General features: G+C 64.2%; 2 protein-coding genes across 2 annotated transcripts; both read left to right on the forward strand.

Annotated features, from left to right (window-relative positions):
• The first annotated feature begins 916 nt into the window (after window positions 1-916).
• On the forward strand, window positions 917-2,498 carry PPY (pancreatic polypeptide). Its single transcript, NM_204786.1, is given in 3 exon segments — window positions 917-986; window positions 1,096-1,276; window positions 2,313-2,498. Coding segments are annotated over 2 exon segments (243 nt in total). The 5' UTR covers window positions 917-986; window positions 1,096-1,097; the 3' UTR covers window positions 2,377-2,498.
• Window positions 2,499-3,799: 1,301 nt separating this feature from the next.
• Window positions 3,800-13,093, forward strand: LOC101751434 (all-trans-retinol 13,14-reductase-like). The gene is made up of 11 exons (XM_025143996.2): window positions 3,800-4,251; window positions 4,973-5,155; window positions 5,787-6,016; window positions 7,588-7,783; window positions 8,472-8,669; window positions 8,905-9,033; window positions 10,013-10,151; window positions 10,228-10,337; window positions 11,127-11,293; window positions 11,409-11,568; window positions 12,921-13,093. The coding sequence occupies exons 1-11, from the start codon at window positions 4,077-4,079 to the stop codon at window positions 13,091-13,093; spliced, it is 1,860 nt and encodes a 619-aa protein (XP_024999764.1). The 5' UTR covers window positions 3,800-4,076.
• Window positions 13,094-13,762: the final 669 nt, after the last annotated feature.

The raw sequence follows: 13,762 nt of genomic DNA on the forward strand, positions 1-13,762 counted from the left end.
AGGGCGGAGGGATGGATAGGAGAAAGGAGAGGAGCGGGGGATGCAGGAGAGGGTGGGGGGGTTGGGGGGGGGGGGGGATGTGTGGGAGAATGGGGGGTGAAGGGTGGGGTGCGCTGGGGGTGTCACCAGAGATGGGTGTTGGGGGGTGCCGGCATTGGGCTGCACTGGTGAGGGAAATCTGGGGGGGGGACATATGGGGATGGGTGAGGGGTGTGCGCTGTCTGAGGACACAGGGGGAGCACTGCACCGTGAGGGTGTTGGGTGGGGGGCGGTGGTGTGGGTCGGTGCAGTGGGGGTGCTGGGTGATGGTGTGGGGGTGCTGGGTGGGGGGCGGTGCTGTGGGTCCTGTGTTGGCTGCACCACGTGTAGAGGGGTCCTGCGCTGTGCCGTGGGGTCCCTGGGGGGGCTGCGGCCATTGGGGGCCGTGTCTGGGCTGGAGCGGGGCTCCCCAGCCTCTCTGAGCCCCCCACCCCAAACCCCTCTGACCCCCAGCCTGGCCAAGGGGGATGGCAACGTCTCAATCACAGCCACCAAGGGGGGGTTCCAACTGCCGCCCCCCACTCTGCCTGCAGCCATTCAGCCCCTGCCCCTCCGGTGTCCCCCCCCTCCCACTGCCCCCCCCCCTCCCATGGCTGCACCCTCTGTCCATCCGTCCCCACTCTGCTGTCCCTCTGTCCATCCATGGGACAGAGCCGCTCTGAGGACAGCAGCCCCCCCTCCCCCCCCCCACGTACCCCCAGCCCCAGCGTCAAACATTAACCCGGGCACCGCGAGGGGCCACGTGTCCCTGCGCCCCCCCAACCCCCTCCGTCCCCCCTCCCTGTCCCCCCCACCCCCCCCAGCAACGCAGCGGGGGTGACATCAGCAGGGGACAGAGCACAGGGGGGGATATAAGGGCGGCGCAGCGCCGCAGCGGTGCCACGGAGGGATCAGGAGCTGCCAGCAGTGCTGCCGCTGTGTCCCCATTCCGCGTCCCAAAGGAGCAGGTGAGCAGCACCGGGCGGTGCCGTGGGGTCAGAACACGGGGTGCCGAGCGGGGCGTGCGCTCACACACGTGTGCACGGGGCGAGCTGACCCCGCACTGCTGCGCTGCAGCCATGCCGCCCCGCTGGGCCTCGCTGCTGCTGCTGGCCTGCAGCCTGCTGCTGCTCGCTGTGCCCCCCGGCACCGCCGGCCCCTCGCAGCCCACCTACCCCGGGGATGATGCTCCCGTGGAGGACCTCATCCGCTTCTACAACGACCTCCAGCAGTACCTCAACGTGGTCACGCGGCACCGGTGAGCAGCAGGGCTGCAATGCGCTCCCCATTGCAACGCACCCCCACTGCAACGCACCCCCATTGCAACGCACCCACATTGCAACGCACCCCCATTGCAATGCACCCCCATTGCAAATGCACCCCCATTGCAACGCACCCCCACTGCAACGCACCCCCATTGCAACGCACCCCCATTGCAACTGCACCCCCATTGCAATGCACCCCCATCGCAACGCACCCCCATTGCAACTGCACCCCCATTGCAACGCACCCCCACTGCAATGCACCCCCATTGCAACGCACCCCCGTTGCAACTGCACCCCCATTGCAACGCACCCCTGTTGCAAAACGTTCCTTCCTGCAATCCCCCCCCCCCCCATGGCAGCACGCTTGCTCCCCCTCGCAATGCATTCCCCACTGCAATCCTCTCCTTGCGACCCCCTGGCCTACTTGCACTCGCTGCAATGCTCTCCGTCCTGCACTGTGCTCCACTGTTGCAACCCGCTTGGCCACTGCACCCAGATCCTTGCTGCAGTGCCTTCCTCATTGCAGCACGCTGCCCCATTGCAATGCACCTCCTGTTGCAGTGCGCTTTCCTCTTGCAGCTGCCCCCCTTTTGCAACGCCAGCCCATTTCGTGCTGCAACCCATCAGCCCTCACTGCAACCCGTCCAGCTGCTGTGGCACTGTCCCTGTTGCAATGCAACTCCTGCTGCAACACACTCCCTGCTGCAAAGAGCTCTCCCACTCTTGCAAGCTCCTGATTGCACTTCCTTGTTGCAACGCCTTCCTTGTTGCAACGCCTTCCTTGTTGCAACGCCTTCCACCTTGCAATGCCTTCCACCTTGCAATGCCTTCCTCCTTGCAACGCCTTCCACCTTGCAACGCCTTCCTCCTTGCAACACCTTCCTCCTTGCAACGCCTTGCTTGTTGCAACGCCTTCCTCCTTGCAACACCTTCCCTCTTGCAACGCCTTCCTCCTTGCAATGTCTTCCTTGTTGCAACACCTTCCCCCTTGCAATGCACAGCTCCCTTGCAATGTGCTCCCTGTTGCAGGTACGGCCGGCGGTCCAGCAGCCGGGTGCTGTGCGAGGAGCCCATGGGTGCTGCTGGGTGCTGAGCACGGGATGCAGCGCTGCCTGTGGGGCCCAGCAGTTCCCCGGGGGTGGCTGCAACACCCGCAGCCCCCACAGCCCCCCTCACACTGCCCCCCACCCCAACAATAAACCCCATTGCAGCCACCTCCTGCCTCTGCCTGGTGCTGAGGGCACTGCGAGTGCTGGGAATGGGCACAGCTGGGTGCTGCATTGGTGTGTGTGCACGTGTGTGTGTCAGCACAGAGTGCAAGGCTGCAGCTGTGTTAGTGTCTGTGCCCCAGCGGGCACGAGGTGGGGCGTGCACAAGTTGTGCACTGTGCACGCCAGGCGTTGCTCCGTGCACACACAGCCTGGCACTGTGCACACTTAGCACTGCACCGTGCACACACAGCCTCGCACCGTGCACACTTAGCACTGCACCGTGCACACACAGCCTCGCACTGTGCGTGTGCACACGCGTACAGCACAGTCTTCGAGGAGGGTTGGAGCGCTCCTCCCGCCGGAGCCGCTCTGCACTGCCCTCTCTATGGTCCGAGGTCCTCCGGGAGGTGCAGCGCTGCGGTCCGTCCACCAGGGGGCGGTAGAGAGCACCGCGCATGCGCAGAGCCAGCCCCACGTCCCCACCCGACCCCACCGGGTTGGGCTCTGCCCTCATCTCGGTGCCCCTCCCGCCCGGGTCCCCCTCCCTACATAGCAGTGACCCCCCCCGAGCACCCCGACCTGTAATTAACCCTCAATTAATGACCCTCAGAGATGCTGCTGGGGCTGCTATGGGGGGACATGAGGACAGAGGGGGGGTTATGTTGCATCTCTGCATCCCCTCTGTCCTCCTGCCATGCCCGGGGGGGACACCCGGCTGTCCCCATATCCCCATATATGTCCCACGTGCCCACATCCCTACGTCCCCATATCCTCATATCCCCATATCCCCATGTCCCCTTTCCCATGTCAGCGACCCCCCCCGTGGCACTTTTGTGCCTTCTCTTAAAGGAACAGAGAAGGAAAGCGGCTCCGCTGTCACCAAACCCACAGAGCCGCGGCAGTGCGGTGTGGGCACGGCGCCCCCCGTGTCCCCTCTGCCACCCGCGTGTGTCCCCGTGTCACCGCGTCCCCCCCCCCCACGAGACGCCAATGCTTCCATCCCTGAAAATGGATCTTCGGCCCCGTTTGGGCGCACAGAGGGGGGCTGTGGGGCTGGGGAGGGGTGTGTGGGGGAGTCTTTGTGTGTGTGTGTGTGTGTGTGTGTGAGTGCACACGTGCGTGCACCGCCCTTCCCCCTGCAGCCGGGAGAGGTCAGCAGAGCTGCAGGCAGCGGAGCTGGGTTGGGTGTGAGGGCGTGCACGCGCGTGCTGGCACAGTTTGCACACGCAGAGCCGTGCGTGCCCAGCGCCGTGCATCCCCCCCCTTGCACAGCTACACACGTACCACACACACACACACACACCATCCATGCACGCCGCTCTGTGGCCCAGCAGCACGACGTGGGGGGGTTGCGGGGGGGGCAGAAAGGAGGGGGACGCAGCCCCGCGGGGTGCAGACTGCTGGCTGCGAGCCGGCCGGCCGTAAGCCGCCGTGTCGGTAAGCCGCTGCTGCAGCGATAAGCTGCTCTGCCCCCCTAAGCCCCCGCTCTGACGGCCCGGGGGGGGCCGCGAGGTGCTCTGCATCCACACCGCCCCATCCCCGACGTGCAGCAGCCGAGCGGCGGTGCCGTCCCGCTGCAGCCATGTGGGCCGCGCTGCTGCTGCTGCTGCTGCCTCCGTGCCTGGCCGCGCTGCTGCTGGGGCTGCTGGCGCAGCGTCTGCTGGGCTCTGCTGGGAACCCCTTTGCTCGCCCACCCCCCGGACCCCCCCGGCCGTTGGTGACGGACCCGCGTGTGCGTGACAGGGTGCTGAGAAGGGGTGAGTTGGGGGCTGTGTGTGTGTGTGGCTGTATGTCTGTATGTCCATCCCTCCCTGCAGGCCCGTGCAGTGCTGGGGGCCTGCTGTGTTCTCTGCAGGTGCAATGCATGTTGCGTGTGAGCGTGGCACCCGCTGCACCCGTGTGCAAAGCGCCCGCGAGCTGCGTGCTGCACGGGTGTGTATTGCACGCTGCGTGGGGTTGCACGGAGTGCTGGGCCAGTGCACGCTGCACAGATGTGTATTGCACGCTGGGTGGGTGCATTTTGTGTGCTGCCTGGGTCCGTGTTGCACACTGCATGGATGTGCACTGCATGCTGTGTCAGTGCATGTTGCACACGTGTGTATTGCACACTTCATGTGTGTGTATTGCACACTGGGTGGGTGCGTATTGCATGCTGCACAGGTCTGTATTGCACACTGCGTGGATGTGCACCACGCGCTGCACCAGTGCACGCTGCATGGCTGCATACTGCATGCAGGGGGGCTGCACAGTGCACGCTGCGTGGATGTGCTGTGCCAGCGCACACTGCACGGATGCACACCGCACACTTCATGGCTGCATGTTGCACACGGTGTGGGTGCATATCGCAATCCGGACAGGTGCATGCTGCACTGCTGCGTGTTGCGCGCTCCGCGGGTGCACGCTGCATGCTGGCTGGGTGCACGCCGCCCGCTGCAGGGGTGCATGCACGCAGCACCGTGCTCCCCTCTCCATGCACAGGGTTCAGCACCGCACGCGTGCCGCAGGATTTGGATGCTGTGGTCGTCGGCAGCGGCATCGGGGGTCTGGCAGCTGCGTGCATCCTGGCCAAGGTGGGCAAACGTGTGCTGGTGTTGGAGCAGCACGACCAGGCCGGGGGCTGCTGCCACACCTTCCAGGAGAGGGGCACTGAGTTCGATGTGGGTAAGGAGCAGCGCGCGTTGGCGGTGCGTGCAGTGTGCGGTGGTGCGTGCAGTTTGCATCGCGTTGGCTGTGCAAAGTGTGCATGCAGTGCGTGTGACGTTGGCGTGGGCGGTGTGTGCATGGTGCATGCAGTGTTTGCATGGGGGGTGTGTGCATGGTGCATGCAGCGTGTAAGAATGCATGATACTATGTGGTGCGCACACCGTCTGCGTGCAGAATGTGTGTGTGCATGGAGTGTGCATGCGGTGTGCCTGCAGTATATTTGCAGTGCATTTATGAGGTGTGTGCATGCAGCATGTGTGTGTGTGTGCTCTGCATCCCCTGTGCGTGCAGAATGTGTGTGCATGCAGCGTGCGTGCCATGCGCCTGCAGTATATGCGCCTGCAGTGCATGTATGAGGTGTGTGCATGCAGCGTGCACACCGTGTGCATGCAGCACGTGCATGTGCGTGTGATGTGCATGCAATATGTGCGTGTGCACGCAGTGTGCGTACCACAAGCACGCCTTACGGATACATGCATGCAGTGTGCATACCGTATGCACGCCATACGTGTGTGCGTGTGCTCCGTGCGTACCGCACGCATGCAGAATGTGTGCACACAGCGCACGCCTGCCCTCCCGGCGCCTGCAGGCATCCACTACGTGGGGCAGATGCACGAGGGCAGCATGCTGCGCGTGGTGCTGGACCAGCTGACGGATGGGCAGCTGTGCTGGCAGCGCCTGCCTGACCCCTACGACGAGGTGGTTCTGGGCCCACACCGCTATCAGCTCCGTGCTGGAAAGGATGCCTTTGTTGCTGCGTTGGAGGAGCAGTTCCCTGCAGAGAAGGCAGCGATCCGGGAGTTCATGAGGCTGTCCAAGGTGGGGCAGTGGGGGTGGGGGGCAGCGGGGGTGGGGGGTTGGGGGAGGTGGGGTCCATGTGGGTCTGTGGGTGTTTGGGTTGGGATGGGGGTAAAGCGACGGCTGTGGCGGCTCTGGGGATTGAGGTGATGGGGGTGGAGGGGAGGTGGGTAGTGGGCATGGGGGGACAGGGGGGAGGGGATGGGAGTGTTGGGGACACGGATGGTGGGGTTGGATGGGACACGGATGGTGGGGTTGGATGGGACATGGATGGTGGCCATGGGGGATCGTGAGAGGTGGGGACGTGGGGAGCAAGGGTAGTGGCCGTGGTTGGGGTTTGGGTGGTGAGGACATGGGTGGTGGGGTTGGTTGGGACGTGGGTGGTGGCCATGGGGAGCGTGGGTGCTGGGGACAGGTATGGGGTGGTGACATGGGTGGTGGCGTTGGCTGGGACAAGGGTGGTGGCTATGGGGAGGACATGGGTGGTGGGGCACGGGGGACATGGGCAGTGGCCATGGGGAGACAGGGGTGGTTAAGACATGGGCGGTGGGGTTGACTGGGACATGGAAGATGGGGGCACATGGGACATGGGTGGTGGCCACGGGGTAAACACGGGTGGTGGGGACATGAGTTGTGGGGATGCAGGTGGTGGGGATGTGGACATGGGTTGTGGCCGTGGGGGGACATGTGGGGGGGACATGGGTGGGGGGGTTGGTTGGGACGTGGATGGTGGCCATGGGGAGGATGTGGGTGGTGGGGACGTGGGTGATGGGGTTGGATGGGATGTGGGTGGTGAGGACACAGGGGACATGAGTGGTGACCATAATCGAGACATGGGTGGTGGGGTTGGGAGCACATGGATGGCGGCCATTGGGGGGATATGGGTGGTGGGGACATGTGGGACACGGGTTGTGGCCATGGGGAGACGTGAGTGGGGCGGATGTGGGTGGTGGGGTTGGATGGGACATGGAAGGTGGGGACCCAGGGGGACACGGGTGATGGCCATGGGGGTGTGGATGGTGGGGACATGGGTGAGTGGTGGGGACGGAGTTGGTGGGGACGGGGACACAGCTAATGGCCATGGGGGGACATGTGGTCGGGACGTGGGTGGTTGGGATGGTAAGGGATGGGGATATGGGGGGTGGGGTTGGCTGGGACATGGGGGGTGGGGGCATGGGGGACATGGGGGGTGGGGTTGGTTGGAATTTGGGGGTGGGGTTGGTTGGAATTGGGGGGTGGGGTTGGTTGGAATTTAGGGGGTGGGGTTGGTTGGAACATGGGGGGTGGGGACATGGGGGACATGGATGGTGGGGACATGGGAGACATGGGTGGTGGGGTTGGTTGGAACATGGGGGTGAGGTTGGTTGGAACATGGAGGTGGGGACATGGGGGACATGAATGGTGGGGACATGGGGACATGGGAGGTGGGGTTGGCTGGGACACGAATGATGGGGACATGGGGGGTGGCCACGGTGAGGGCAAAGGCAGCAAAAGGGGATGTTGGGGACGCGGGGGACGGTCGCGCTGGGGACAGAGCCGGCCGTGGTGGGGCGGCGGTGGCCGCGGGGTGACGCGGAGCCGTGCCGGCGCAGTTGGCCTCCCGGCACGTGGCGCTGCTGGCGCTGCTGAAGATGGCGCCGCGGTGGCTGTCGGCCGTACTGCTGCGCTGCGCTCCGCTGCATTGGCTGTCGCCCATCTTCCGCATGGCGGCCACCAACCACAGCGAGGCGGTGGCCCGGCTGACGGCCAACCGGGACCTGCGCGCCCTGCTGGGATACCTCTTCTACGGTCGGTGGATGTCGCGACGGGGAGGAGGGTATCGTGACGGGCGGTGGGCTGTCGTGATAGGGAGGGCACCGCTGCGACAGGAGGAGGGCTGTGTTGTGATAGGGCCGGGCAGCGCTGCAGCAGGAGGGGTCTGCGTCACGATAGGGGGGCTGTGTCGCGATAGAAGAGGGCTGTATCGTGATAGGGAGGGCCACGTTGTGACAGGGGGTGGCTGTATCGTGACAGGGGGGGCCATGTCGTGACGGGGGAAGGCTGTACCATGATGGGGAGGGCTATGTCATGATAGGGTGGATCACGTCATGACAGAGGATGGCTGTATCATGATGGGGAGGGCCACATTGTGACAGGGGGTGGCTGTATCGTGACAGGGAGGGCCATGTCATGACAGAGCATGGCTGTATCATGATGAGGAGGGTCATGTCATTACAGGGATGCCATGTCATGATAGGGTGGACCATGTCGTGACAGAGGATGGCTGTATCATGATGGGGAGGGCCACGTTGCGACAGGGGGTGGCTGTATCGTGACAGGGGGGGCCATGTCGTGACAGAACATGGCTGTATCATGATGGGAGGGCCATGTCGTGACAGGGGAAGGCCGTGTCACGACGGGGAGGGCCATGTCGTGACAGAGGAGCTGTGTCGGTGCCACCTCTGCAGCGGCTCCATCACGGTCCCCGTGTCCCCAGGCACCGCACCGCGCGACTCCAGCTTCCTGCTGAACGCGCTGATGGTCCACCACTACCAGCGGGGCGCGTGGTACCCGCGGGGGGGGGCCAGCGAGATCGCCTTCCACACCGTGCCCCTCATCGAGCGCGCCGGGGGGGCCGTGCTGGTGCGTGCTGCTGTCACGCGCATCCTCGTGTCCCCCGATGGCACCGCCGTGGGTGAGCGCCCGGCACGGGGTCTGCGGTGCGGGGATGGGCGGCAGTGCGGGATGGGCGGCAGTGTGGGATGGGTGGCAGTGCGGGATGGGTGGCAGTGTGGGATGGGTGGCAGTGCGGGATGGGTGGCAGTGTGGGATGGGTGGCAGTGAGGGATGGGTGGCAGTGCGGGATGGGTGGCAGTGAGGGATGGGTGGCAGTGTGGGATGGGTGGCAGTGACAGCGCGATGCGCCGCAGGGGTGGCCGTGCAGAAGGGCGGTGAGGAGGAGGAGGAGGTGGAGATCCACGCACGCGTTGTCATCTCCGACGCCGGGACCTTCAACACCTTTGGCAAACTGCTGCCCGCCCCGCTGCGCGCCCACCCCGGTGTGTGACCCCATGGACCCCCGTGTGCCCGCGGTCCCCCGTGTCCGTGGTGTCCCCAATGGTCCCGGTGTCCCCAGTGCTCGTAGTGTATCCAGTGTCTCCCATGTCCCCTGCACCTCCAGTGCCCATGGTGTCCTCAGTGCCCATGGTGTGTCCCCAATGTTCCCGGTGTCCCCACTGTTCCTGGTGTCCCCACTGTTCCTGGTGTCCCCAATGCTCCTGGTGTCCCCAGTGTTCCTGGTGTCCTCAGTGCCCATGGTGTCCCCACTGTTCCCGGTGTCCCCACTGTTCCTGATGTCCCCAGTGCCCATGGTGTCTCCAACGTATCCCATGTCCATGGTGTCCCCAATGTTCCTGGTGTCCCCACTGTTCCCGGTGTCCCCAATGTTCCTGGTGTCCCCAGTGCCCATGGTGTCTCCAATGTCTCCCATGTCCATGGTGTCCCCAGTGCTCCTGGTGTCCCCAGCACCCCAAAGCTCATCGTGTCCCCGGTGCCCATGGTGTCCCCAGTGTTGCTGGTGTCCCCAACATCCCTGGTGTCCCCAGTGCTCGTAGTGTCTCCAATGTCTCCCATGTCCCCAGCACCCCCAGTGCCCCTGGTGTCCCCAATGCCCCTGGTGCCCCCAGCACCCCAAAGCTCATTGTGGCCCCAGTGCCCATGGTGTCCCCAGTGTTGCTGATGTCCCCAACACCCCTGATGTCCCCACTGCTCTTCGTGTCCCCAGTGTCCCCAGTGTCCTCAGCCCCCCCAGTGCCCCCAGTGCTCACAGTGTCCCCAGTGTCCTCAAAGTCCATGGTGTCCCCAGTGCTCATAATGTCTCCAATGTCCCTGATGTCCCCAGTGCCTCCAGTGCTCACGGTGTCCCCAATGTCCCTGCTGTCCCCGGCACCCCTGGTGTCCGTGGTGTCCCCTGTGTCCCCACTGCCCCTCTCCAGGGGACAGGATGCCACTGTCCCCGATGCCCCCCTGTCCCCGCAGCCATCCGCTCCCGCCTGGCCATGGTGCAGCACGGGATGGGCTCCTTCCTGGTGTTTGTGGGGCTGCGGGGCAGCGCGGCCGAGCTGGACCTGCCGGCCACCAACTTCTGGATCTACCCCCACAACGACCTGGATGCCATGTAAGGGCCCCCCACTGTGGGACAGGGATGGGGACGGGGATGGGGACGGGGATGGGGACACGTGCTGTTCCTGTAGGATGAGCAAATATGCTGCCCTGAGCCGCGAGGACGTCCCTGAGAACCTGGCCATGATGTTCATCACCTTCCCCGCTGCCAAGGACCCCACCTACGAGGAGCGGCACCCAGGTGGGGTGGGGGGGTCCTCACTGTGCCCCCTCCCTCCAGACCCCACCCACGTGGTGGCACGAGCTCAGCACCGCTCTCATCCCAAGGGTTGGGTGATGGGGTGGGCACGGGGGGGGATGTCTCCAAGATTAGGACCACAGTCATCCCAGTGGTTGGGGTTATGGGGTGGGCACTGGGGGTGAAACCCCTATAGTGGGGACCAAGGTCATCCCAGTGGTTGGGTTATGGGGAGAACTCTGGAGGTGACATCCCAGTGATGGCGATCAAAGTCATCCCAATAGTGGGGTTTATGGGGTGGGTACCTGGGGGGTGGCATCCCTATGGTGGGGACCAAGGTCATCCCCATGGCTGGGGCTATGGGGTGGGCACTGAGGGGGTGACACCCCCATGATTAGGACCACAATCATGCCAGTGGTTGGGGCTATGGGGTGGGCACTGGGGGTGAAATCTGTATAGTGGGGATGGGGACCAAGGTCATCCCCACGGTTGGGGTGATGGGGTGAACTCTGGGAGCGACATCCCAGCGATGAAGACTGTGTTCATCCCAGTGGTTGGGGCTATGGGGTGGGCACTGGGGGCAATATCCCTATAATGAAGACTGGGTTCATCCCAAGGGTTGGGTGACGGGGTGGGCACTGGGGGCGACATCTCTATGGTAGGGACCGAGGTCATCCCAATGGCTGGGGCTATGGGGTGGGCACCGGAGGCGACATCCAAGGACACCCTACAGCGGGTACCGAGGTCACACGGGGGTTGTGGGGCCGATCTCCCCACGTGCCCCCCACGCAGGCCGCTCATGCATGACCATCCTGACCATGGCCCGCTACGAGTGGTTCGAGGGCTGGGCCGGCACCCGCCCCAGGCACCGCGGGGCCGCCTACCTGCACTACAAGGCTGACATCGCGCAGCGCCTTCTGGAGCGCGCACTGCTGCGCTTCCCCCACCTCCGCGACAAGGTGAGGCTCCGTGGGGGGAGGGGGGCACCCGGAATGGGGCGGGCTGTAGGGGCTGTAGGGGCTGTAGGGGGCGGGGATCCCCCAGACATCACGCGCCCCCCTCCCGGCCGTGCAGGTGGAGTTCGTGGAGGCGGCGTCGCCGCTCAGCAATGCGCATTACCTGGCGGCGCCGCGGGGGGAGATGTACGGCGCAGAGCACGACCTGCGGCGCTTCAGCCCCGACGTGGTGGCGGCCATGAGGGCGGACACCCCCGTGAGGAACCTCTACCTGACGGGTGTGCGGCCGCCCCCCCTCCCGTGCGTCCCCGTGTCTGTGCGTCCCCGTGTCTGTGTGTCCCCGTGTCTGTGTGTCCCCGTGTCTGTGTGTCCCCGTGTCCCCACATCCCCGTGTCTCCTGTTCTTGTTTCTCCATGCCCCCACGTCCCCACGTCCCAGAGTCCCCACGTCTCCATGTCCCCATGTCTGTGTCCCCATGATCCCACGTCCCATCTCCCCATGTCCCCATGTCTGTGTGCCCCCATGTTCCCACATCCCCACGTCCCCATATCCCCATGTACGTCTCCATGTCCCCATGTCTCCATGTTCCTGTGCCCCACTGCCCCCATGTCCCCATGTCCCCATGTCCCCATGTCCCCGTGTCCCCATGTCCCCATGTCCCCATGTCCTTGCATCTCTGTGCCCTCATGTCCCCATGTCTCCTGTCCCTGTGTCCCCATGTCCCCATGTTGCCATGCCCTCATGTCTCCATGCCCCCTGTCCCCATGTCTTTGTGCCCCCACATCCCCATGTCCCCACGACTCCATGTCTGTGTGCCCCCACATCCCTGTGTCCCCATATCCCCATAACCTCTCTCTCCATGTCCTCCTGTCCCCGCGTCCCATGTCCCCATGTCTCCATACCCAGCTCCAGCCAGGCTCTCCCTACACCTGGGGTGCCCCCATGGGGTGGCCGTGTCCCCATATCCCCATGGCAATGACCGTATCCCCATGGTGTTGGCCATATCCCCATGGCAGTAGCTGTGTCCCCATGGCAGCGATGACCATGTCCCCATGGCAGTGGCCATGTCCCCATATCCCCATGGCAGTGACCATATCCCCGTGGTGTTGGCCATATCCCCATGGCACTGACCATATCCCCATGGTGCTGGCCATGCCCCCATGGCAGTGGCCGTGTCCCCATGTCCCCATGGTGGTGACTGTGTCCCCACATACCCATGGCAATGACCATATCCCCATGGAGTGGCCATGTCCCAGTGGCAGTAGCTGTGTCCCCATGGCAGTGATGGCCATGTCCCCATGGAGATGGCCATGTCCCCATATCCCCATGGCAATGACCATGTCCCTGTGGTGTTGGCCATATCCCCATGGCAGTGACCATATCCCCATGGTGTTGGCCATGTCCCCATGGCAGTGGCCGTGTCCCCATATCCCCATGGCACTGACCATATCCCCATGATGTTGGCCATGTCCCCATGGGGTGGCCATGTCCCCATGGGGTGGCCGTGCCCACACGTCCCCATGGGGTGGCCGTGTCCCCATGGGGTGGCCGTGTCCCCATGTCCCCATGGGGTGGCCGTGCCCCCACGTCCCCACGGGGTGGCGGTGTCACAGCCAGCTCTCGTCCCCAGGGCAGGACGTGTTCAGCTGTGGGTTGGCGGGGGCGGTTCATGGGGCGCTGCTGTGCGCCTCAGCCGTGTTGGGCCGTGTGCTGTACGTGGATGTGCTGCGGCTGAAGAGGAGGGAGAAGGCAGCGATGCGTGGTGTGAGAGGGGGAGTGCGGCACAGGGATGGGGGGAGCTGAGAGGGATGGGGGGGGGGGATGGGGTGGGATGGAAGAGGGTGTAGGGTGGGGTGGGAACAGGGAGAGGATGGGGGTGGGATGGGAGGGGGGACAGTTGGATGCAATGGGATGGGATGGGATGGGATGGGATGGGGGTGGGATGCAGTGGGATGGGGATGGGGGTGGGATGGGATGGGATGGGACAGACTAGGGTGTAGGATGGGATGGGAACAGGGATAGGATGGGGATGGGATGGGATACAATGGGATGCAATTGTATGGGATGGGATGGGATAGGGATGGGATGGGGATGGGGATAGGATGCAGTGGGATGGGGGTGGGAGTGGGATGGGATGGGATGGGAGGGGAGGGGAGGGGATGAGATAAGATAAGATATAATAGTATATAGGATGCAATGGGAAGGAATGGGATGGAGTAGGATACAATAGGATATAGGATGGGAGAGGATGGGATGGGACACAATAGGATGGGATGGAATATAGGATATAGGGTACGGGATGGAGGATGGGATGGGATGGGATATAGGATATAGGGTATGGGATGTAGGATGGGATGGGGTGGGATATAGGATGTAGGATGGGATGGGATGGGATATAGGATGTAGGATGGGATGGGGTGGGATGGGATATAGGATGTAGGATGGGATGGGGTGGGATGGGATATAGGATGT

The sequence above is a fragment of the Gallus gallus genome, chromosome 27, assembly GCF_016699485.2.
Source record: "Gallus gallus isolate bGalGal1 chromosome 27, bGalGal1.mat.broiler.GRCg7b, whole genome shotgun sequence".
NCBI lineage: Eukaryota > Metazoa > Chordata > Aves > Galliformes > Phasianidae > Gallus > Gallus gallus.